Source organism: Mustela erminea, chromosome 13 (genome assembly GCF_009829155.1).
Source record: "Mustela erminea isolate mMusErm1 chromosome 13, mMusErm1.Pri, whole genome shotgun sequence".
NCBI classification, from domain to species: Eukaryota; Metazoa; Chordata; class Mammalia; order Carnivora; family Mustelidae; genus Mustela; species Mustela erminea.
In genome coordinates this window covers 29,795,419-29,822,782 of record NC_045626.1, presented here as the reverse complement: position 1 = coordinate 29,822,782, position 27,364 = coordinate 29,795,419, and the positions used below count along the sequence as shown (strand labels likewise).

General features: G+C 38.8%; 1 protein-coding gene across 1 annotated transcript in view; it reads right to left on the bottom strand.

Moving 5' to 3' along the window:
• Window positions 1-16,250, bottom strand: part of RIT2 (Ras like without CAAX 2) — a 394,146-nt gene extending 377,896 nt beyond the window's left edge. The window contains exon 1 of the mRNA XM_032311475.1: window positions 15,796-16,250. Coding sequence (XP_032167366.1) covers window positions 15,796-15,898 — 103 coding nt within the window. The 5' untranslated portion in view covers window positions 15,899-16,250. The remainder of the gene's footprint in view (window positions 1-15,795) is intronic.
• Between the last annotated feature and the right edge of the window lie 11,114 nt (window positions 16,251-27,364).

Sequence of the window (27,364 nt, the reverse complement as noted above, 5' to 3'; positions counted from 1 at the left end):
ACGATCTATAAATAAGTTTTTATTTACTCCGTTTCCACTAGAATGTGTAAATGTAAATTTGCATATTTCCTTTATACCTATTAATGCTTCTCTTTCTTACTCACCTCAACCATGAGACATTTTATTAATAAAGAATTTCAAACATTTATCATGCATCTATTCTTAAGTATGATACTGTTTCATTGGGATTTAATCTTCATGTCAGATCTATAGTATAAGTTCTTTCTGAAAAGGTCTAGAGCCCACTGGAATATAAGCATCTAGTGATTATAGATAGGTCTATGCTGTGTCTCTTTACAATGCCAAGAATGTATATTTCTTTTGCTACAAAAGATTAAGAGAGGGGCACCAGGCTGGCTCAGTCAGAAGGGGATGCAACTTGATCTCAGGGTAGTGAGTTCAAGTCCCTTGTTGGGTATAGAAATTACTTAGAGATTATAGATAAAACTTTTAAAAAGAGAGAGAGAATAAGCTTCTGGGTTTTTAGAGCCTAAAACTTTATATATAATAATCCCATTTTGCTCAATGGCAAAAACCACGCTTCTAATTACATAGGCCAATGATACTTTCCTATCAATTCTTTCCTTTCTTACCCAGAATTTTATTACTTCTCATCTCCACGGCTAATACCTTGAATCGTACAATCCCCTGGCAAGGGTGGCCTTATTATCCATGCTTTAGAGATAAAGAAATGGAGTCTTCTCAAGTTCAGGTGATTTTATTTCATTTATGCACAGGGAACTTGAGAGAACAAAGACATTCTGATTGGAGGAAAACAATAACATAATAAATAATTGGGTTAGAAAATAATAGGTACTACATAATGAAAAAAGTGGGTTCAAGAAAAGGATATTATAAGAAGGTGTTATATATAGGTAGGATTTTCAATAAAATAAGCTGGTCAAGATAAGCCCATTGAGACAAAAACAACAGAACAATCTTGAAAGAAATAGAGCAAGCCAAACAGATATCTGGGGAAAATTATTCTAGGAAGAGGAAAAGCTAGAAAGAGGCCTTAAGGGGAGAGTATGCATGTCTGGCATATTTTAGGAACAGCAAGGAAGCTGTTACTCTGGAAGAAAGCAAGAGAGATGGTAGGTGTATCAGAGAAGTGACATGGACCATAAGAGCACTGTAAGTGAAACAGGGCCATGGCAGTGTTTTAAACACAGAAATAACAAAATCTGAATTTCAGCTTAAAAGGACCACTCTGAGAAAAGATAGAAATGCATGCTGTTGGCAAAATGAAAATTGGTGCAGCCACTATCAAAAACAGTATGAAGTTTCCTCAAAAAATTTAAAAAATAGAACCACTATATGATTCAATTGTCTCACCTCTGGGTCCTCACCTTCAAGACGTTAAATGACTCTTCAAGGAAAATTGATGAATCTCAATGAAATCACTTTCAAGGGTACTGCAACATTACTTACAACAGCCAAGATATGGAACAACCTAAGTGTTCATCGATAGATGAATGGAGAAAGAAATACTGGGGTGTGTGTGTGTGTGTGTGTGTACACAGATGCGCACACACACACACTAGAAAATTATTCAGCCATAAGGAAGGAAATCCTGCCATTTGAGACAACGTGGATGGGCCTTATTAAGAGTTTTATGCTGAGTGAAATAAATCACAGAGAAAAAGACAAATGCTATGTGATCTCACTTACATATAGAATGTGGGGAAAAAAGGACCACTGTAGCTGCTGTGTTGAGAATAAATGCCAGGGGATGATGGAGAGGCATGAAGAAGAGTTAGGAGAATCCTGCGGATTGTAGATGGTACATGGGACCAGGGTGGTGACAGATAGTAGATGGTACCTGGGAGCAAGGTAGTAATAGCTGAATTTTGAGAAAAGGAGACCTTTGGATACATGTAAAAGATAAAGTCAGAAGGACTTACGACTTGTATACGTAAGCATGAGAGGAGAGGAGCGATGGTAGCCCACGATCTGGGGCCTGAGCAGCTAGAGAGAGGGAGGTGACACCAGCTGATATGAGGGGAGCTTTACATGGAACAAGTGTGGGAAGATCAGTGGTTTAGTTTCAGACATATTTAGTTGGAAATTGCTATTAGCTATTTAAGGAAGATGTCAAGTGGAGAGTTGAATACAGGACTGGAATTTAGGAAGGAAGTCTAGAATGGAGATACAATGTTTTTTTTTGTTTTTTGTTTTTTTTTGTTTTTTTTTTTTAAAGATTTTTATTTATTTATTTGACAGAGAGAAATCACAAGTAGATGGAGAGGCAGGCAGAGAGAGAGAGAAAGGGAAGCAGGCTCTCCGCTGAGCAGAGAGCCCGATGCGGGACTCGATCCCAGGACTCTGAGATCATGACCTGAGCCGAAGGCAGCGGCTTAACCCACTGAGCCACCCAGGTGCCCTAGAATGGAGATACAATGTTTTAAACAGTCTTAAATCTTCTCTTCTATGAAACTCAGTATACTTTAAGAAGGGACACAAAAGAAAATTTTACAGTTCTATGGTGGATCACAAAGTCAATACTTATGCTACCTCCGCACACCTGGAAACAAGAGCATTTCCTGAACTGCAGAGTTCCCTGTGCCCTTCTCAACGACTGCCTCCTCCCACCCTCCCTCAACAAGTGACTAATATTCAGATTTTATGGGTGTTCCTTTCTTTGTCATACACACACACACACACACACACACACCCCTTATATAAAATTAATGTTAAATTTATTCTTTTTTTTTCCAATAATTTTTATTATTTTTTTATAAACATATAATGTATTTTTATCCCCAGGGGTACAGGTCTGTGAATTGCCAGGTTTACACACTTCATAGCACTCACCATAGCATATACCCTCCCCAATGTCCATAACCCCACCCCCCTCTCCCAAGCCCCCTCCCCCCAGCAACCCTCAATTTGTTTTCTGAGATTAAGAGTCACTTATGGTTTGTCTCCCTCCCAATCCCATCTTGTAATGTTAAATTTATTCTAATACAATTGACTTATTCACTCTTATACAGATGAGCATTTTGGAGATTTCAACTTTTAATTTGGGGACTTTGGGAATAATTCTACTCTGAACACTCTGGCCATGCCTCTTGGTCCACACATGTGTGAGTTTCTGCTGGATATATAGAATTCTGCTGGATATATAGCTAGAAATAGAATTGCCAGATCATATGGCCAACTTATGCATTTCTTCAACTTAATACATAGTGCCAACCCATTTTCCATGGCAGTTGTACTCATTCATACTCCTATTACATCTTTGTCTCCATTGGGTATTGTTAGTCTCTAATTTTAATCATGTTAGTGACGTCTCCTGGTTTTAATCTACATATAAAACTAATTTAATTTCCTCTAAAGATATAAAGATATATAAAGACAGCCACAAGGTGGATGAAATAATCTAAGAAATTAAAGATGAGGTGAGTTTCAAGGAATAAACCCTGGATACTCCAACGCGAAGAGATCAGGAAGAAGAAAAAGAAGAATCAGCAAAGTCACTCACCTTATAAGTAGCAGATCTGAATTTCAATGTGAGTCTATTCATCTTCAAAGTCCACACTGCCTCAGACACACTGGGTTGTCTTAGAATTACACTCAAGGAAAATGCAAATAAGCTCAGGGAGGGAGATAACTTGTGTGCTTGTCACAGCAGAGTATTCTATGTAAAAATATTTTCCATCTGCTTTTGTGATGTGATGTGTGTGTGATGAATGAAGAAAGTGAAAGATACATATTTGAAGGGCAGAAAAATATTAAAAATGTCTGTGGCGTGGGTCTCAAGAAATTCTGAAAGCTGATATTAGATTACTTATGCTCTTTCATTATAACCAAACATGTAGAAAGAAGTACATAGGTAAACATTGGGGAAAAAAGCGGGAATGGGCACACAAAACTTTATTTTTTTCTTTTGATATCAACAACAGTTTTACCTATGGAATAGATCTTGCCTTCTTGACTTTAGAGCTTCTTAAAACCAGAAAGAAAGTGCGATAGCTTAATTACAACCTGGTTCTGTGACTGTCTGCTATGCTTTAGCATTCCACTTTTCCTTCATTTTAGAGCAAAGGTTGTCAAAATGAAATCATGACCTGGGATAATTTTCACCCTCAGAGGAAAAATATGTGGCAACTTGTGGTTGCTTTAGAATTCAGAGTTATAATCACAATCTAACTTAGCTTTTCTCAGTGTTAATCAAGAAATAATTTTTCACTGAAATGTTAATAAGCATTTTGAACTAGAACATGCAGGAGTAAGAAGAGTTCTATAGGCTCTTTACTAAGGTGTTCCAAGAATATTTCTTTCGTTTGCTCGTTCTTTCTTTCTTTTTAGTGTTTTTATTTATTTATTTGAGCGAGAGAGAGAGAACCTACATGAGAGCCAGAGCACAAGCAGGGGAGCCAGAGAGGGAAGAGAAAGGGTAAGGGGAGGAGGTAGGGAGATGTGGAAGAATCAGGAGGAAGGGGAGAGCAGAAGGGGAGGGGCAGAGGGAGAAGCAGACTCTCTGCTGAGCAGGAAGCCTCAGGTGGGACTCCATCCTAAAACCCTGGGATCATGACCTGAGAGGAAGGCAGACACATAACTGACTGAGCTCCCCAGGTGCCTCTGAGAACATTTCATAAAATAATTTTCTTCTACCCTACCCTCATCCTGGCATCAGGTGGAAAATGTGTTGGTAAATAAAACATGAGTTATTTTCAGTGTCTCATCTGTGTTCAGCTGCCAACTGTCCCTGTCATTTGGCTTTCAAGGAATTTGTGCCGCTCCTGATTCTACAGCATCTGCCTAGCACACCATCACTTCTTGCAACATGGCACATACATCTTACTTATTCTTGCCTCTCTGCCAAATTTTGGTCCACAGACTGACTTTGACTTCTTCGTGTTTCTGAGCATCCTAAACATAGAGTGGGTTTATTCATCTTCAAGTCCATTGTCCTCAAAGAGTATTCATGCTAGCCTGAGCCTAGGCTCCTCCCAAACTACGGCCTCTTTTCCACTCACATACCTACTGTGCTTTTATTGGTTCCAGTTGCTTTCTCTATAACCAGGGCTCTTTGCATCACAGAATTTTAGGATGTTGCTTAGTTTTATTTTACTACATAAGTGTGGTGTCTTACTCCCTGTCCTTTCTCAAAGATGAAAGAAGGAAATTGGATTTATAAATATTTTTGAGAATTTACTACCATAGGCTTCACAGAGAGAAAAGACAATATAAAATCTATTTCCTAGCCTGCAGGAATTTGCATTCAAGATAGGGAGAGAAAGTATAAAAAGACTGCAAGTTACATAAAAATGCAAGACTTAAATAACATTTTAAGACCACAAACCAGACACTAGAAGAACCTGTGTAATTGTGAGCAGTGATGAAATCAACAGTCAGAAAGAATTTTAAATGTAAGGGGACAAATGCAAGATTGGAGTAGACTGGGGTGATCTGAAGGAGCAGAAAATACTTGTGCAGAATCTGAAGGAAGGATTTAACTGGAGAAACTGAAAGGAAGAGAGAGATTATGTTGGAATAATTACGTGAATAACTATTGGGAAGAAGCCTCCAGAATCTGAGAGCTAAAAGTAGAATAATTTGTCTGGAAGACAGATTGTCTGGTAGGTATGGGTCTTTTTGATAAGGGTATAGCTCCCACTGAGGGAGGGGGGGAGACAGACAGAGATAATGAGACCAAGAGAGAAATGAGAGATACACTGCAAGAAATCCTCTCATATCAGGACCGCCATAAAATTACATTTCTGCACCATCTTGACCTTTGTAACCTTGGTTCTAGATCTTTGTGCTTGTACTTCATCAGACTCCATTGACAAGGTATTCTTGATTTTCTACTTCAACCCCTCACTGATCCCTCCTGACTTCTGACATTTGTCTCAGTTCCCTTGTCCCCAAATTTCTGCTCTGTCTAGATTGATTCTTCTATGCCATCCAACACAACATCACTCCCTACATGATGAGCTTTGGGGCTGCCTCCTTGGTGATTAGTCCCACGTGGTCCCAGACATCAGAAGTCCTATGGACTTTGGATGTCAGCCCATTGGCCAGGGTAAGCCACTGAAGACATTTGAGCAGGAGAAGAGAAAAGCAAAATGGACAACTGCCCTGATGGTGAAATGGCGAGCAGAAAACAGTGGGCTGTCCATGTGGGTTAAAAGATGATAGGAGGAGACCAATTAGTTAACGTACAATTCAATTTCACATAACAGATGTGCCCCTAGTGCTTCTAAATAAAGAGTCTGACTTCTTCCATTTAACAAAAATCTATATGTGTAGCTTATTATTAGCTGTTCCTGCAACCATTAAATAGGGCTCTCCATTTCAATGTAGTAATGCTGCTACTATGGAGAACAAAGGGAAGATCTTGTTCTTCACAATATATTAAAACAACCCATGTATTAAAGAAACAAATTTCAGTCCCAATTCAAGCACAGGCCTGCTCTGTTCTGAACTGCAGCCCCTTTGTGGCTAGTGTAGCAGGCCAGGAGATTGTCCTCAAATCTCAAATCCTTTCTCCATGAGGCAGTGAAGGGGGGTGCGTGTGTGTGTCTGTGATGGGTCAATTAGGATGAATACAGGGATTGTTTACTAGGGTAACTAGCAAAGCACCATTATTATTGTCAGTGAAATTGCTACTCCAGAGACTAAAGCCACAGCTAATCAATAGAAGGATATAGAGAGCAAGAACAGGCATAGAGCAGGTGGAGACACAGTGACACATTAACAATATTCAACCCAGATTGCATTTTCCTAGAACCCATGGAAAAATCTGCCATCACTCTCCCCCACCCTACTAAGGTGAACTGCCTCAGGTGGAGCTGTGGGAGAGGGGGGAAGGGAAGGAGGAAAGGATGGTGGTCAGCAAGCAACAGATTTAATAAGGACGGAATATCTTGGGCACTATAATTCACTACATATATATATCAGTATAATTAATATTTATTATATTTATTATATATATTATATATAATTACATATAATATATTATATGTATCACTATAATTACCATTTTCTAATATCTATGTAGCAAATCTCTGAGGTAATTTTAAATTATGTCATTTTTTTAGGGTGAGGAAAACAGAGACTCAGAGTTTGAGTGGTCCCTGCAAGCTCAAATGCTATTAAAGATAAGTTAGTTAAAGACAAATTATCCATTTATATTACATGCATTATCTGGCACTTGTCGTGAGCGAGGTTTGGTTATACATACTCAAGTGTGAGTCATTGCGGTCGGTACTGGTGCAACCCTCATTTACAGATGAGAAGACACAAGTCTGGGTTTCTGCATGCTCAAGCCTCTGGCTCACATTGTTCTGTCATAATTTCCGTGCTGAGGCATCATCCTATCATCCTACAGATCCAGGGCAGGCAGAGAGCGTGGGATGGGGAGTGGTCTCGTGTACGACGGTGCAGAGTGTGGGATGTGGCAGAGGCTGACTCCCACACGGTGACCACAGGCTCTGGGCTCCCGCCTGAGTTACTCAGCCTGCCCAAGCCTCGCTTCTCTCCTCTGTAATCTAAGGATAATCACCCCAGCTACACTGCAGTGTCTTAGAGGAGTTCATGAAATAATATCCATAAAGCACTTAGAACAGAATCAGGCACATTCGAGACTCCAAAATCCACATTATTTTCACTGAGGCAAGAATCCGAAAAAAAAAAAAAAAAAAAAGAATCCGAAAGACAGAGTTTGGACAGAACGAGAATCCTCTCTCCTGGTGAGTGCACGCAGGCTTCAGCACACACAACACTGACATTTTTCTCATTTTAAAGTGTGTGAAGAGAAAGGATGCAGTGATCAACTCTCTCAGGTTTCCTTCTCCAGTCAGCCAGTAACTACCCAGACACCGAGCAAGCCTTCCCTGTACGAGCCGTCTTCTGAACAAAGATGTTCTTCCCCACCACCCAACTTATCAAACCACTTAAAAATCAAATCCTTGCTAGTGTCTTGTTTTGAGACCACCAATTTTCTCTACAACCTTGTTCTAGGTTAAGTACAGATTTCTTTTCCTGGGATTCTCAACCTTGCGCATCCTCCCAATTCCCTTCTCAAAGCAACATCCTCAGCTTCCTCCGCCATCCTCCAGCCTGCTCTAGGCTTCACCCACGCTCCAGGGAGAATCTGGCACCTACTGCTCTCTCCCCAGTGCACCTGGCTGCTGCGGGATGCTCAAGTACCTACGAGTGTGGAGACCAGAACAGGCCCTATTCTAATGCTGATGGGATGCTATTGGCAGAGCAGGCAGAAAGGGCAGGACAGATATCCTGGCACGATTGTCAGAGGTGACACTGAGCTGGTCCCCACTGATGATCCAGAAGAGCAGATGGCACTGCTTGGTGATGGTCGTCAGAGAGCTGACATTTATGAGCAAAACCCAAGGGAGTGAGTTGAGAACATTGCTGGGCTTTGTAAATAACAGCCAAATTCAGTGATCAGAGAGTTTCCAGCATGCTTGTAAGCACTGCAGAGGACTGCCCTCCCTCAGTGTACATATACTCATGGCACCACCACATTGCAAAGACACACACACACACACACACACACACACACACCCAATAGTCACCCCATCAGTAGCCTAACCTCCAATTAAGAGAAGATTTTATGCTGGTTTACAAGAGGCAGCGTGATTCAATGGGAAAATCTGCCATCCAGGAATTCAGGAGATTTCTGGTACCAGAGCTGTAACTGAGCGGCTAAGCCCCCTAACTGCTAGTGAGAGTGTCCTCTCACTTCTTGAGCCACAGTGCACAGCGTTTTCAAAATACCGTGTGTAAAATGACTCTTAATCTCACAAAACAAACTGAGGGTTGCTGGGGGGAGAGGGGTTGGGAGAAGGGGGGTGGGGTTATAGACATTGGAGAGGGTATGTGCTTTGGTGAGTGCTGTGAGGTGTGTAAACCTGGCGATTCACAGACCTGTGCCCCTGGGGATAAAAATATATGTTTATAAAAAATTAAAAATTAAAAAAAAATTTCAAAAATCCATCTGATTTACTGATATATTTATCCCATTTACTTTCTTCATTGACAGAATCTCAGTTTTTAATAATTTCTTATTACCGAGTTACTTGATTTTGCCAAGTTGAGGGACTTGTTATCACTTCCCCCAGGGGCCTCAGAAAGAACCAGAACATGAGATGTCCTCGGTGCCTATGCCTTGTTGGGTCAGAACGCAACAAGGTCAGAACCCCATGCCTCTCCTGCTGCACCTAATCAGGGTAACACTCTCTGTAGTTTCTATACAAAATTAAAATTCGCCAGGTACTTTGGTAACTATGATTTTGTCTGGTGTCTGAAATATATCTAAGAGGATACAGCTGAAGTCAGAACTCAGGTTCATTGTACCATCTCCTCAACAAATACAGTGAAAACTCTCTACGTGGGAAAATGAAAACAGTGTGAGCACTGAACTGATACATGTGTGGGTGCCTCGGGCTCATCATTTCATATCTCTGTGTCTCTGGGTCCACTACTTTTCTCTGTGGGCTCAGTTTTCTCGTGTATGAAGTGCAGACACTAACGCCTACCTCCCAAGATCAAGGTGAGGCATAGATGGGGTCAGGTGAATGCAACAGATCATTGGCCATTGGGGCTCCCAAGGAAAGCAGCATATATATGGTAGTTGGGGATTAATACAAGTGTATTCATCTCCGGGCCCTTTTTCTGATAAAGACACAGGGTAGTACTAAGTCTATTTTAATCAGTTTCAAATCTATAGACTGCATATATCTTGGAATTTTATATTATATTATATTATATATTTTATATCATATATATCATATAATAATAAAAGATATGATCTTGGAAATATTGTTCATCAACATCTTTTACTTGATTAGACTTTCAATCATGATTTGGGCCAGTGGCTTCCAGTTTACTTTTCTGTTGAGCCTCACTTGGCACTCTTGGCTGATTCTTGCTGACAGGACTGTGGTGGGTGACGACGTGCAGTGTGAGGAGGGTGTTGATGATTAAGGGTGAGAGCCGCTGGCTGCTGAGTCTTGAAATCTTTCCATTTTCCCCTTGTTTATTTTTTATTTTGCCTTTGCAATTTAGAGGGTTCAAATAACACATGGTCATGATGTGGCAATTATTCAGCTTTGTCAGATCCAAAGTTCTGCTAATGAGGTAAAGCACAGAGCCTTAGGGACAGGGATGATGCACTTGGTTGTTTGCCTTGATTTAATTCATCAGATAAAGGCTCGATTTTCGACCTGCTCGTACCAATTCATTGTGATTGAAGGAATTGGTTTTGTGCTGCTTTCTGTTTACCTCAGAAAATACTGTTATTGCTCTCATTTTATAAAATCCTCCTTCACAAAACTCCTTGTATAAAAGAGACAAATTGCAGGAGAGTGTGGGCAGAGCAGGTCTGCCTATTTTACAAAGGAGATTCCTCTTAATAAAAAAATTCACAACGGATGCATTCTAGTGAATTCTGAGTCCTCTAAACCTTTTTCATGGTTTCAGCTTATTTGCTTCGTTTTGTCGTACTTTTTACAGTTTCTTGAGATAGTTTGAAAGTATGACTCAGGGGAGATTGTTCCAAATGCCCCAAAGTTACCAAGTTATCAAGATCCCTTCAGTGTTGTGATGGCCCTCACATGGTCTTTTCTCTTCGTGTGCCCTGTTCCTGTTAAATTCTTCCCCTCTCCATCCCCTGCTCTCTCTGTACTTTTCCTTCTCAACTTCAAGAAATCCTGTTCATTCCTTTCTACACAAGTCAAGTATCATCTCTGCTGAGACCTCTTCTTAGCTTTTGCATTCAGATTTAGCCACCATTTACCCGGAGCTTCCACAGTTCTTATGTCAGAGGCCTAAAATAAACTTATCAGTTTATAGTATACAATATATTCCCCCCCACCACCCCCCGTGAGATGGTGAGTTCCTGGAGGGCAGGGTCGTGGCTGAAAGAGCAATGACGAACAACACCTTCTGCCAACTGCCTCAAACATACTTCACCCTTGACAAGATTTCACCAAGCTAATCCCCAAAGGTGTCCTAGGGAGTAGAGAAGTCCATGTCAGTCTCCTCTGATACTCAAATACGTTCTCTACTTTTCTCATGAAATCTGATGGAAAACAATTTCAAGTTCAAAAACGTGAGTTACTTTCCTATCTCTTATTTCCTTCTGCATACTCTTGGACAAAAATCAATACTTCTGTGCCTCAGATGTCTTGTCTGAACAGAGGGAATAGATGACCCGCTCGCCTCAAATTATTTTATCCTCGATTCAGATCATAAAACAGAGTAAGAAAAATGTACCTTGGAAAGTAAGATCTTATTATTACTGGATAATATCTTATTATTATTGGATAAGATCTGCTGAATAATTTGAGTCTGAGCTGGAAGAACCAGATGGGAATGCAGAAAGCAGACACTAGCCATGCTCTGTCATGGAGGAAAAGCCTTTATGTTTCAAACTACAGAGACAGAGAAAGATTCGTGCTTAAAACAGCTACTAGGGGAGGCACCTGGGTGGCTCAGTGGGTTAAAGCCTCTGCCTTTGGCTCAGGTCATGATCTCAGGGTCCTGGGATCGAGCCCTGCGTCTGGCTCTCTGCTCAGAGGGGAGCCTGCTTCCCCACCCTCACCCACCGCCCTGTCTGCCTCTCTGCCTACTTATGATCTCTGACCAATAAATAAACTAATTAAAATAAAAAACAAAAAAGGCTACTAGGATTGTTTAGGCTCCATTAAACTCTTGAACCATAGCTGTGAGATTTTATTTTATTTTTCTCTGTTTTGAGGAAGGGGAAGAGATGGCAGGCAATGGAACAAAGAGATGGAGGCTAGAATGTGCCTAATTCAAATTCTCTGGGTGATTGATCCAATTTTTATTTACAGTATCCTGTGTAAAAACTTGGATTCAGAGTAAAAACAGGGACCAAGGGGGTCAGGAGGACTGTGTTCTAGATGTGACTCTGCCACAGCTCAGGCGGGAATTTGGCAAGTCCCTTAGCTTCCGGGGCCTGGGTTCCTCCATCTTTCAAATAAGGTGGGGACTCCTTCTTGTTGCTGTTTTCTCAGTACTTATGACACTCCCGGATCACATTAGGTATATGTTTCAATTATATAAATATAAATATGATATAAATATGTTTTCATTTATAGATAATATAAATATTATGTTTGTGTACTTGTATGTAAAGATGAAAAAGTTATAGATACATAAATGAAGGTGTTAGTCAAGAGAGTAGAAATGTCTTTTAGATATAACGATCAAGTAGAGAACACATTATGAACAGGCTTATTTTCTCCTTCCTTCCTTCCTTCCTTCCTTCGAGAGAGAGAGAGAGCGCTAGCATATGGGGGGTGGGGAAGGAGCAGATGGAGAGAGAGGATCCCAAAGAAGCTTATGCTCAGCATACAGCCCCACATGGGGCTCCATCTCGTGACCCTGAGATCATAACCTGAGCTGAAACTGAGAGTCAGATGCTTAATCAACTAAGCCACCCAGGCACCCTATTTTCTTCTTGATAGTAAGCGGTAGAACTCTTTGTTCTTCTTTCTAGGGCGTCAAATAGAACGTAGAAGAGTCAGGTAAAACATCACAGAAATCTTATTATAACCTTTGTGAACAAGGAGAAGGGGTCCCCCTGGGATTCAGTTTTTTGACAACAGCTATTTAGATTGTGAAGACTGGAGATTATCATGAAAACCAGTGTCCATATCTGCCACAGGAAGGTTCACTTCCTTCTTGCTTCCTCTCAGTGGGAACTAGCACAGGGCCCATGCATAGTACCCACTCAATAACTTGTTGATTGCTGGTTTGAGATTTCTCAAACACAGTACAGTTATTTACCTATACATTTTAAATCTTGTGGGAATTTCTGTTTCAGTGAAGTTTCAAATCCTTCCAAAATTTCCTACTCACCAAAGGATGTCTTAGTAAAATACGGATAGGGAGGGAAAAACTAATTTCACAGTAAGCATAGACAATCTCCAGGATTCTGTTCCTTTAAAAATTATGGTTCCAGTAAATTGAGTTTCTCATTCATGTTCAAGGCAGACTCAGAATGACTCAGAATTAGAAACAGATGATCGCTTGATACATCTTCTTTAGATTCTTCAGAACAGCAAATTTCTCCTTGAAATCCTCTCATACAACCCACCTTAATAGGATTGTACAATTCTTTCATATAAACCACTGAAACTGTGGGAAGAAAAGTAAATTGGGGGTCTGTTGATCCAGATATTCAGCAATAGAAAAAGTGGCTTTTTTATTAAAAAAAAATTGTTTTTAGTTCATTTGAAAGCAAACGTTTAAACTTTCAAAAGAGGTTAATGGTGAGAATCAGTGCTTGAATATTTATATACTGTTAACACCAAATGAATCACAGGGACAAAGCCCAAGAGGAAGGTGTGACTCCATCACTCTGATTCCCAATGTTTAGCTACAAACACGGCATTTTTTTAGACCTGGAATTGTCCTATGAGTTCCATTCTCTCTGAAGTAACAACACAGCAGAACTATTAACCCTCTTTTATGTTTAACCATCTCCGAGGCGAGCTGGCTACTCCTGTGTTAATCACACTGAAAAAGTTTTGCTCAACTATTTAATGTACACGGTGCAGGTAGCAGCTACCCAGCGTTTTGTTGTGTCAAAAATTTCTACCAACATTTCACGATGTCAAAAATGCCTGGTTATTGGGAAGGTGACAATGACTAGTTAGTACAAACAGTATATGGAGAAAGTCAAAACAGTAGACATAATATCACCTCCAGGATAAGTATATTGCTGAAGGATGCCCTATCCTACATCTGTCTCCACGGTTCATTACGACGGAATATATAACTAAAAACCAGTCACACTATTCCCACATCCCCGAAGCTTCTGGTCAAACAGGAAAATATCCAGCCAGCAAGGAAAAGTAATCCACAGGCACAATGTGGGATCTTTGCAGCATCTCTCTGACCTCACAGACTGTTGGTGGCATTTCTGTTGATTGGTCTGATTAGAGCTGTTTCTCTCCAATTTTATTCTCACAACTATATTCTTTCAAAAGAGAGTTTTATTTTCATGGAGTATTTTCTCTTTGTCCTTCCTCCGTCTGTCCCTCCCTCCCTAATCCTCATCTATTTTGATTCTTTCCCTTGAAACCATTACATTTAAAAAAACAGAAGAAGAAGAAGAAGAAAAAAAAAAAAAAAGCTTTTAGAAAACTCTTCATTCCTACCCAGCTGCAAAGTTTTTTACTTCACATTTCCTTTTTAGGAGAGATGACTTATTTTTCTCACTTTGACCAAGCATTTAGTGATTGACCAAATCCAGATTCACCTATTTCTTTTCTTCTTATAGTAATGCCTTTTTTTTTGTGGGGGTTGGTGTGAGGGGTGTTCAGTTTTATGTCTCTTCCTATGTTTCTAACCTCTTTTTTTTTTTTAAAGATTTTATTTATTTATCAGAGAGAGAGGGGGGCAGAGAGCAAGCACAGGCAGACAGAATGGCAGGCAGAGGCAGAGGGAGAAGCAGGCTCCCCGCCGAGCAAGGAGCCCGATGTGGGACTCGATCCCAGGACGCTGGGATCATGACCTGAGCCGAAGGCAGCTGCTTAACCAACTGAGCCACCCAGGCGTCCCAGCTAACCTCTTTACCTTTGTTGTCTTCTAGAGTCTTACTCTTTATTCTCCTTTCTTTACTGATCAGCTTTTCTTTACCACCTGTAGACTCACTACCAAAGTTATCAGCTTTTCTTTGGTTGGGGATATTTCTTATGCCAAGAATGTTGACCTCAATTTTGAATCTTTGTCAAGCACAAAACTATGGAACAAATACACACACACACACACACACACACACACACACACACACTTAGATATATGTGTATATTTTTGTCCATGCTAACTCTAATATTTCTTATGTTTTCTGGCATCCCCACAGCAGCATCCCCTCTTGGGGATCTTTTTGAATTTATATAAAAATTTATATTTACCTTTTTATTTTCTAGTGATAACCATAGCCCCAAGATATTCACCATTTGATCAGCCTCAAACACTGCTTCCTATCTATTGTTTGAATTTGTTATACTTGGCCTTTAGAGCTCCTCAAGAAACCTGACCACTGACAACTTCTGTTGTTGTTTATAATGTAGCAAGACAAATTTACCAGTCTTTACCTCCATTAACATCCCATATCCCTTTAAGCATGTAGCTTTCTCTTCTAAACCTGTTAACCACAAAATTTAGTTTGATTACCTGCACAGGTCCCACAAAGAATACCAATCCTTCAACCCCTGTCACTTTCAAAAACCAACTTTCCTCATGGCTTTCAAAGACCACACCATACTATGTCAGATCAGAGACAAGGAAAAGGGGACAGGAAGCTCCTAATCAAAGAAACAAATACAACATTCAGCATTGATAATCCTGCCTGTGTGTCTGTGTCTGTGTCTGTGTCTGTGTTTGAGTTTGTGTATTTCACTGACTATTAGTAGCACCTCTTTCTTCTTATATTTTTGAGAACAGGAGCATATTTTTCCGATACCATGGCTATTTCATAAATATCATGTTATTAACCTTAAAAAGGACATACAAATTAAGATCAAATATCACCTGGCAGAAAATCAAAGGGAAAAAAAAGAGATCTTTTTTTAAGTTCTATACATTATCACTGTCTTTCCATTCTCGTGACTTATCTACATCTTTCAACAGTCCTTATTACTTTTAAACATCTTGTCAGATACTTGTATTTAATTGCTACAGCTAGCTAGCCCCCGACGGCATGATTATTATCATTATCATCATTCTTCACTCTATAGAATTGCCTCTCCAGAGCTCCCTCCGCCCCCAGCATTTGGTATTAAAACTTACCGCTTTTCCCAACTCCCCCAGCTCCCAGCATTACCACCTTGTACTCTCTGGACCCGCCTGATGCGCGGCTGGGGGAGCAGCTGGCTTCGTTTTCTACCTCCATCTTACCCTTGAGACGGGAGGAGAAAAAAGAAAGAAAAAGTCGCCCGTGTCAGGTGCTTGCTCAGATATTAAGCAACTCTAAAACTGTGTCAAAAGAAAGGTTTAGTATGAGGTAAGAACCATCAGCGTCGGGCTGGCTGCTGGTCCTCTGCTGGAGCGGGTCTCATAGCAACCACTTCAATTGCTTCCAATGAAAATCTGCCTTCGCATCCCCCCTCCCTTATCCTTCACTCTCAGGTCTCCCACGATTTCCCTCATTCTCTGTCTCTGGCTGCTGTCTTTTCTTACTCCCCTTTCCCTCCTCCGTTTCTTTCTTCATTCCCCTTCCTCACTCTGTCTCTCCTTTCTCTCTCCTGCCCCCTGCACGGTCACAGTTGTTAGAAGCACGCATTTGGCCACTTTCCAGGCTGAGCTGCTTGAATGGAGTGAATCTGAGACTTAGAAGATGCTCTGTCTCACAGGCTGACTTCTGTAGCTACAGCTTAAACGACACTATTTTTTTTTTTAATCAGAGTCAATTAATTAAGAAAGATGTCTGTTGCTTATCTCCTGGCTTCCATCTTCTTGCATGGTTTTCATTCTGGGAAAAGAGATGTTACCAAATGAGAAGAAAAAAAACCCAGTAACTCAGGGCTCTTAAGGACAGGTCTTTAGTGTTGTTGAAATAATAGCTGGCTGGGAGAAATTGTTTCAGCTCACTTGACAGCTGCAGTTCTAACATACGGAGGTATTTGAATTAGGTCATTGTCATGTTTGGACATGGATCTTCCTTGTTTACACTAGTTTATTAAGGATAATCTAAAACACAAGGATTCTGCCAAGCATGAAAGAGATACTTAATAAATATTTTTGCTGAAAATTATGGCAGTATTAAAGATCCTAGAAGATTCTTTTTCAAATGTCCAAACTTCTACCTCTTATTTGAATTCTTTCAAATTCTGCTCTTCTCTACTTTGTCTGTTTTTCTTTGGGAAATTTCTGAATTATAGAGGTCTTAGAATGCTTTCAGTAATCACTAATTGTCATAGTTGGACCTTATCTTTCAAACAAGTAATGATGATGTTCTGTATGTTTATTGTCTATTTTATGACTGTGAAATTGTATCATGATTAGATGCAGTCATGTATTTGGTATACACAGGCTTACGTTTAGATGTTAAGCTTTTCTAGGAAAAGAACTATATTTAATCAGTTCCTTATGACTCCATAGTGTATGACCAAGCATTGGGCACAGAGGAGATAATCATCATATTTTTGTTGGTAATCAGAGAGGTAACAAATAATCATAGCCAGGAACAGAGGCTCTGGATCCTGATTGTTTGTGTTCAAATCTGGCCTCAGTCACTTAACAGCTGTGTGACCTTGGGTAAATTACTTCACCTCTCTGTGCCTCAGTTTCTTCATCTGTAAAATGGTTTATTAAAACCCTGCTCTATTAACTCATTAAATGAGTTGAATGTTTGCACAGTGCTTTAAATGGTGTCTGGCAAATTGCAAGCACTATATAATTGTATGATATCATGATTATGATCATTATTTTCAGTTAATGGTGCTCCAGGCCTACTGTTTATAAGCACTCACCAGAAGAGAAAATCATCTCTACAAGTGTTTATTGATCATCTACATACCTTCTTTGCTAAAGTATCTTTTCAAAATAAATAAATCAAGATGTTTTTTCTTCATTACTGAGTTTTGATAGCTCTCTCTATATTCCATATAAGCATTTTATCAGATATATGTTCTGCAAATATTTCCCCCCAGTCTGTGGCTCTTCTACAGTGTCTTTCAAAGAACAAGAGTTTTAAATTTTGATGGAGCCCAATTTGTGTTTTCCTTCCCAGCTTTAAAAATGAACCTGCCTTCTGGACACTCTCATCAGACACCCTGCTTGTATCACTCTTATCATCAGCAAGGTCAATATCATTCTGGGTCTCTGCAGGGAGCATATCACCCTCCAAGTTCTAGCTTTTAGTCCAGTCTCTTCTCATGTTTGACCTCTGTGCCTGAAGAGTCCTACAGCTTGTCCTCCCTGAGGACAGTCTCCCTGTCCTTTCCCCTTGAACACTGCTCAATTCATTCTGTACACTGTCAGGGAAATCTACTGAAAATGCAAACCTGACTGACCCTATTGTACACATATTCATGATTAAATGCCTAAATACAATCTAATAGCCTAGAATGGCACGTAGGGACACAAAGCATTTGTATCAGTCTTGCATCATCACACTCTATAGAACAGAATCAGGCAAAGTGGGCTACTTGCTCTTCTTCCAACAAAACTGTCATTTCTATAATTGGATCTAATAAAGGACTGTAGTTGTAATACAATTATCCTTTAACTGATTCATTGAAACTTTATTCCTCAATGAAAAGAGATATGTAAACAGTAACATTTTGCTTCAAGGTCTTTCTGGGTTTTGTTTCTACTTCTGGTGCAAAATTCTTATAACCTTGAGTAAATCTCTTGTCCCTCTGGCTATCTGTTCCACCATCTGTTACTCTGTTTTCCATGTCAGCCATTCTGATTTGGTGGTAAAACACAGGAATTGTCATGCCAGCTGTGTCCTTGGTGTTTTTTCTTTCCTTTTTTTTTTTTTTTACAATTATTTTAATATTGGTTAAGAGGAAAGAGCCCATGGAAATGTCTTTTAACAGTAAATAGATGAGTGGCTTGTCAAATATCAGTGGGCATTGTGAGAGGGAAATTTTGTGAGTTAGCCTTCTCCTCAATGTTGAGTGTATCTGTCCATGCTCCTCAAATGGAAGTGAGCAAGATTTTTCCCTATTTACATAGAAAATGATATACATGAAGGGCAGGGAACTTTCCTAGTCATAAGGCTTTCTTTGTCTACCTCCCTCCTTTTTGAAATTCTAAGGTCTAGCCCCTTCTCTTAAGTTACTAAGGGCCACAAAACTCTTGACTGATATTTGAATTTTTTTTTAAAGATTTTATTTGTTTATTTGACAGACAGAGATCCCAAGTAGGCAGAGAGGCAGGCAGAGAGAGAGAGAGGGAAGCAGGCTCCCTGCTGAGCAGAGAGCCCGATGCAGGACTCGATGCCAGGACCCCGAGATCATGACCCAAGTGGGCTTAACCCACTGAGCCACCCAGGTGCCCTGATATTTGAATTTTGAATCACTCTAATGCTAATGATTTTCAGTTTTAGTTAGTGAATTTTGTGAATTTGCATGCTTTGTTCCTTAAGCAGTGCACCCAAAATTCTAAGAGGGTATGTGTGCACCCATGTGCAGTGTATTTGCATATCAGAGATGAGGGTGAAGAGGGAGGGAGAGAGAAAAAGAGAAAGGGAAAGGGGGAGGGAGAGAGGACAGTATCTTCCAGGTGTATACATGACAACTGAAATGCAATAGTTAAGTAACTGAAGTCATTACATGGCAGATTACTAAACTCAGAAAAATCAATAAATGACTGAAGTTTATGTCTGCTTTTGCTAACTTACCCTGGCACCTGCCATCCTTTCTGAATGTCACATGATTCCCTTTGAGTTCTTAAGTCCATCCAATGAAGATCCAGGTACTCCATGTTATTTCAGAACCACTGAGCTCCCTGAGCAAGATCCAAGTAAATGCCAGCTTATTTCTGTCAGCTGCTACTCACCTTTCTGTCCTTAGGGGATAAGCAATTTCTTCAAAAGGAATACATTAACCTATTTACATGGATATCTTTCTAAAGTCCTTTAGCAATAGCTCAAGTATCCAGTCTCTGTGGAAGCCATCTTACTTTACTCTAGGGGAAGGTTAGGCACATCCAGAATTCTTCTCTGACTTATCTAGTCACTTACAGGCAGACCTCCTGACATCTTTGTCGGTATAAGCCACCCTTCCCTTTATTAGAGCATTTACAATATTTCTTACAATGATTTATTCTCATTCCATTTCACTCTACTCAAAAGTGGTGACCCTGTCACCATATTCACCTTTATCTCTCCAGAGTTTAGCATGGTTCCTGGTGTGTACTACATGATGAAGCCATTTTTATTTAATGAGGGAATTAATTGTACTAAGTGGTTGACTGTCTTTTGCACTATTAATTAAATTAACCTTTCAAAGTATATTATTTACTATTTGTATCTTAATGAAAAGATAAATCATGGAGGGAAGAAACAGTTAACAACTTAGTTGATAACCTCTGGGTAAATTCATGTTTGACATGCATGTTCTCAGCATGAAATGTAAGACCTGTGTAAACCAGAAGAGAGCACAAAAGCTCGGGGCAAACAAACAAAACTAAAAAAGAGCTAATTTTGCAAATGGTAGGCGGAGGTCCATCTGCACAGCACAAGACTTCTGTATCACATGGACCTCCTCATGATAATACTCAGTAAAATTCACATTAGGTCTTAATAATTCTTGTGGAATAACTCAACTTTTTTTTCCCTGAAGGGTTACTAAGTTTGAAATATGTGAAAATAGGGCAGGTCTAAATAACCTGCATTCATTCATTTATTCATTCTAACATGGATTCATTCTTTAAATATGGATTAACTTGCTTATTCTCAAAAATGATTCATTGAACTATGTCTGGTTTTTTTAGAAAATAAAGGAAAACACAATAAAGTCCCTGAGCTTGAAGTGATTATGTCCACATGTGGGAGAAAGACACCTATACACCAGTTTCTGGAATAAGCCAGTATGTGCCAGGTAAATGAATAGAGGGTTGAGCAGAGTGATAGCAATATGGGGAAAGGAGAGACTGATTTAAATAAAAAGACAAGGTGAGGTATCAAGGAAGGGGAGTATCTTGGACTAGATTTAAAACAGGACTACAAATAGAAGATATGACAAAAACAGGGTAGTTAAAGATTAGAGAATATGAATTGCAAATTAATACTACACAGTTGATGCATAAGAACATAGGAACACAGTCCAAAGTTTGGATGGTAGGTGAATCACTACAGGCTATAAATTGCAGCATACAGAGTTTCGGTTTCTTTTCTTCTCTTTTCTTTCTTTTCGAAACTTTATCTTTAAACAAAGCATGGTGCCCAACTTTGAATGGTAAACAATACAAGCTTCTGATTAGAAGAAAATCAAGGTCTTGCTCAAGTTACTTTTCTTTAACTAAGCTTTTGTAACTTTTTCAAATCCCAATGATTTGAAACTAAGCTTGATTTCTATATATTTATTATTGCTGTAGTCATTCATTTCACTTAGCAGTCCATGATTTGCTGAATTGTAATCTATTTGAGAAATGAGTCCCTTACATTTTTTTTTAATATTTCCCATGATTCTGGGCCCAGGTCGCAACATATCAAAAAAGATCAATTAAAAAAAAGTTAAGACTTTTTTGACCAATAAACTTCATAGTAAAATCTGATGTGGTAACTAGAGATTGCAACTTTTACTATTCAGTTATCAAAACTGACTTTTACCTTGTAAAAGCAAAATATTAGGGCTGATTCAAACAAATGGAAAAGATAATGGTGTGAATATTTAAACCACAGAAAAACAAAAAATTTTATATACTAATAAATTTCAGAGAGATATCCAAATTTTCTATATGTATCTTATTGACCAGAGATTTCAGTTATCTTTTACTTTCATATGTCTATGGTACAAATATAGTATGATAACTCTGAGGTTATATGAGAATATAATGTTCAAGAAATATTTTTTAATTAGTACAATTTTGATACATTCTACTTGCTATGATTTTATGTTATAATAGATGCAAATCAATTAATTATCAGCTTGAATTGTTGAATATCCAGAATATACTGTGTTCAAATTCTGGATAAATAAAGGGCTACTGAAACTACATTAATGTAAAAAATGGTGCCAAATCCCAAAAATGGTGCTATATAAGACTGAATAGATAATCAAAATTTTTAATATTGTACTTGGAAAATTTATATTCTGTTATAAATACCACCACACAGCTTTGTTATTAACATTAAGATGGTAGTTTTCTGGCATTTAAAAATTGAGATATTATTATGATTCTACTGAGAGTTAGTTGTGAAACTGTCTCTGTTTCCCCTGAGAGCAAAGAAATTAGAATTGGAGAGGTACCTCGAATATATTTAGGATAACCTTCCATCTGGGGAAGAGATCTCACATTCACTGATTACTGATCAATTCTTTGAATAATGAGTAGCAGAGAGTTTAATACTTTACAAAAATTCCCATTCTGACCGCCTATGATAGTGGAAAAAAAAGATTTGGAATTAGAAAGGCCTCATTATTGATCTAACTTCTTTTACCAACTTAGCAACAGTATGAAAATGGACAAATCTTCTCACCTCTCAGAACTTTAGTTTCTCCTCTGCAAAACAAAAACCTAAAGTATTTGGTATTTGTGAAGTTCAAATGAGATGACATAAATTCGGTGCCTGGGAACACTCATTCATGGTGTAAAATCAGAATATTAGGAAGTTCACTCATTTGTCAAACGCCATCCAAGAAAGAGAGAAATGGTCTGTGTGTCTGAGTCATTTCTGTCCTATACAAGTGAGTACTGAGTTGAAGCAAGGACAGATCAGTGGAAGAGGTGAATGATTTGTGCCAAATCATGGAGGAAACAACATTTAATGCTTGAGACCGTTGCTCTTTCTAATGTATGTTATATAGAAGGGTGTGTATGTGTAGGAAGGTAGCAGAAGAGGGATCTACGAAACTGTTTGGAAGTAAACTGATGCCCCTCCCCCACTTTTTTTTTCTAATTCTGAGAAATTTGGACTTAACCAGCAGGTGGTGTGAAACCAGGGGTAATGTTTAAGCAGAGATGTAATATGAATGAGTGTGTGATTTACAAAATTTGCAAAGCCCTCTCTAAAGGTAGTGTGTAGAATGGATTATAATGAAAATAAACTAGAGACCAAAAAAATGGCTTAGGGGGGTCTTTCAGTCATCCAGCAGAGAGTAGAAAATAATTTGAACTCGATGGAGCAGGCTCACAGCTGAAAAACTGGGAAAGGGGAATGGGACCCACATCTCATTACTAGAGGAAACTTGGCAGATATTAATGCTCCATGGACCTGGGGGAATAAGAAACCAGACAGGAACCAAAACTGGCTGACGTGTTTTGCTTAGATCACTGGTTACAACCGAAGGTTAACAGTCTCACTGCTTGAATGGAGAAAATTAACAAGTCAGGAAACAACAGGTGTTGGCAAGGATGTGAAGAAAGGGGAACCCTCCTACACTGTTTGTGGGAATGCAAGCTGGTGCAGCCACTCTGGAAAACAGTATGGAGGCCCCTCAGAAAGCTGAAAATAGAGCTACCCTATGACACAACAATTGCACGACTGAGTATTTACCCTGAAAGTTACAAATGTAGTGATCCAAAGGGGCATGGGCACCTGAATGTTTATAGCAGCAATGTCCACAATAGCCAAACTATGGAATTAGCCTTGATATCCATCAACATATGAATGGATAAAGAAGATGTGAGGTGTGTGTGTGTGTGTGTGTGTGTGTGTGTGTAATATTACACGGCTATCAAAAAAATGAAATCTTGCCATTTGCAATGATGTGAACGGAACTAAAGGGTATTATTCTAAGTGAAATAAGTCAATCAGAGAAAGACAGTTATCATATGATCTCACTGATATGGGGATTAGAGAAACAAGACAGGATCATCAGGGAAGGAAGAGAAAAAGGAATCAAGACAAAACCAGAGAGGCAGACAAACCATAAGAGACTCTTAATCTCAAGAAACAAACTGAGGGTTGCTGGAGGGGAGAGATGTGGGAGGGATGGGGTGGCTGGGGATGGACACTGGGGAGGGCATGTGCTATGGTGAGTGCTGAGAACTGTGTAAGACTGATGAATCACAGACCTGTACCCCTGAAACAAATAACACATTATATGTTAATTAAAAAAAACAATCTGAGGGTTTTGAAGGGACGGGGGGTGGGAGGTTGGGGTACCAGGTGGTGGGTATTATAGAGGGCACGGATTGCATGGAGCACGGGGTGTGGTGCAAAAATAATGAATACTGTTATGCTGGAAATAAAAAAAATAAATAAACAAACAAACAAATAAATAAATAAAAAAAAACAGTATTACTGCTTGAGATAAAGAATTGAGAAAGTGTAGCAGGGAGGAAGTCAAGAAGGGAGATATGAATAATGAGTCAAATTTCTATCGCATTAAGTTTAAGGTGCTTTTGGAATATCTGGTTAGATATATAAGGAGAACAGTTTCAAAAGATAAGTTTGGAGTTCAGAGGAAAGGCAGAAGCTTAGAGATATGGATTATAGATTAGGAAATCTTTAGTTTATTAGGGGGAAATGAAAACAACAAGGGATGAGATTCTCTATGGAGAATCCTCTTGCTAGAAAGAGGAGAGAAAAAAGGGTATCTTTATGAATGGACTATAATCAGCAAAGATCATATTTGCTGAGTTTTCTGTGCAAGGTATTTGGATAAGAAATTTTTCATCATTTCCTTATTGAATCTGCACAATAATACTATGAGATGTAGATCCATATTGCCAAGAGGATAAAAAATAAATATATAGGGGTGTCTGGGTGGCTCAGTGGGTTAAGCCTCTGCCTTCAGCTCAGGTCATGATCTCAGGGTTCTGGGATCGAGCCCCATGTCAGGGTCTCTGCTCAGCAGAGAGCCTGCTTCCCCCTCTCTCTCTGCCTGCTTCTCTGCCTAATTGAGATCTCTCTCTCTCTGTGTCAAATAAATAAATAAAATTTTTAAAAAAAAGAAAATGAAAGAAAAATTTAAAAATATATAAATAAATATACAGAGACATAGGAAAGCCACCAGAAGAATAGAATGCAAGCAAGGAGAGTTGATCAATCCTATTGGTCATGTAAGAACAGAAGTGACAGTATGCCATTCCATTCAGGAAAGGAGAGCTCATTCATGAAGAGAGCAATCTTGGTAGAAAAGTGAGCACGGAAGTGAAATAGTAAAAGAAAAAGAAATGAGGAGGACTTGAGGAATTAAGCACATATATACATTTCATTTCAAAAATTTGTTAGCAACAGAAGAGGGTGTGATAAAATCACATATTGTCCTAGTTTAAGACATGACTTGGAATATTTATAAAATTGATAGGAAATCATTCCTAAAATATAGTAGACACAATAGTCATATGTAGCAATTAATATTCTTCTCATTATGCCTATTTAAAAATAGCTTGTCAAAGATGCTACAACTAGGGAACAAGAAATATCGAGACTTGGTCTTAATTTGGACAAGGAATACTTAATAATCATTCGTCTTTAGCTTTTAAAGATATGTTTTTTTCTTATTTCAAGCAGAGATAGTCAATTATCATATGATTTCACTTACTTGTGGAGCATAAGGAATAACATGGAGGACATGAGGAGAAGGAAAGGAAAAGTAAATTGGGGTAAATTAGAGGGGGAAATGAACCATGAGAGACTGTGGACTCTGAAAAACAGCTGAGGGTTTTGGAGGGGAGAGGGTGGGAGCTTGGGTGAGCCTGGTGGTGGGTATTATGGAGGGCACGTATTGCATGGGGCACTGGGTGTGGTGCATAAACAATGAATTTTGGAACACTGAAAAATAATTTAATTTAATTTAATTTAAAATATTAAAAGATACATTTTCCTATTTCTATAATTTTTTTAATAACATTTTATCACAGTTCTGTGACAGGTCTTGACTTTTTAGTGTTAGTTATATTGTTTGGTTTTGTTTTCAGCTAAGAACTTTCTTTTTTTTATAACCTATTGTAAACTTTCCCTCACTTAACTCCAGACAATCATTCTTGTCCTATTATCTTTTGTGACTATAAATAATTTGCTTTGTTTATTTTGTTACCTTGACGATATTTATAGATCATGTCATAGAGATCCTCCCTTGGAGACCTCTCTTTTGTAGACTGTGTAAATTTAGTCCCTTATGTCTAAACTCATATGTCTTGTCCTCTAATCCTGGGATATATTTTATTGACCTTCTGAATTTTTTTCTCAACTTACCTCTATAGCCTGTCAGTATTGCAAGAAGAAATTATGCTGGAAAGCTAATAATTTGAAATGATATCTAGTAAAGAACCAAGATATAGCTTCTCTAACATTCTAATTAAAATAGACAAAGCCAGGGAACAATAAGGCTAACCAGAGAAAACAGTATCATTGACATTTCTGGACCTGGCTTAATGAGTCAATCAGTCTGCTGTCCCCAAAATTAATACAGAAATCTTTGAAATTTATATACTTTCTGCACCCAACCCCAGCTTAGGAATGAGGATTTGCACCAAACATAAACATGGATTATTCCACTTTGCAAACGCTGATTTTGAGATGGTCAGACGCCCACTTTCCTACCACCTTCTAAGAAAATCTATTCATAACTGCAACTCACAGAATCAGCAGTATGTCAGGTACATGAGAGGGGTATGGATATTTAAGTATTGTACCCTGGAAAATTAGTCTCAAAAAACCAGAGAAATGAATAGCCCTAGAAGGAAGGCATGCTAAATACTGTAAATTCTAAGTACTCCTGTTCAAAAAATAAGAGTGAGGACCACCAGTCTGGTTAATCAAGTTCAAACAGATCCGTACATCTGAGGATGGATGAGTAACCAAAAAAGGAGTTCCTGAAAAATACTGTGGCACTAGAAATAAAAGTTACCATGATCACAAACAGAAAACTAAGATCTCTGAAAATCTTAAACTCTTCAATTTTTGCCCCAAAAGAATATTTATAAATTCTTAAATGTATATCAGAATACAACCCCTATAGAAAAGTAGAAAGCCCTAAAAGGAGAAGAGTCTCTACACAAAAGTAGAATGCTATCTGAAGACAAGGATCTCAGGATAAAGTAGAGTAATGGGGGACACAACATAGCAACCATAAAGTAATTCATGTTACTGTAGTACCAGCTACCAGTATTGGCACATAGTAGGTTCTCATTAAATATCAGTTCCTATATGTAATGACAACAAACTGATTAAAAATAATAATAATAGGAAATAGTATTGAAAATGAAAAGAAACTTGTTTCAATAATGGAGTTTAACCCCAAACCAAAGATGGCAAACTCAGATCTGACATTATTAAAACTTAAATCAGTGAAAGCGGAGAAGAAACTTAGAATTCTCCCCAGGATGCAGAGGAAAGGAAGTTGATGACAATGATGACTGAAATAAGAGAGTTGGAGGATATTGGACTGTCACCCTACTCATTCTTCTCCTCATTCTTCTTAGAGAAGGAAGGGTTAGTGCACTAGACATAGTGCTGGGTTTGATCCAAAGCACCAGTTAAACCATAAGGTCAGAAGCCAATGCTGCAGGAGCAGGTGAAGGGCAGGGAGGAAGTGGAATTTTTTCTCCCCTCCATTTAACTGCTATGTGTGTTTCTTAGACAAGAAATATAAGGAGCAACATCTTGGAAAAATACCAAACAGAAGCTAGAAGAAGCTACTCTGAGGAGGACATCCAAAATAACACAAATATGGAAGGAATGGAATTCCAGCAAAAACAAAAGAACCCAAATCAAACACTGTGGGATCCTGCC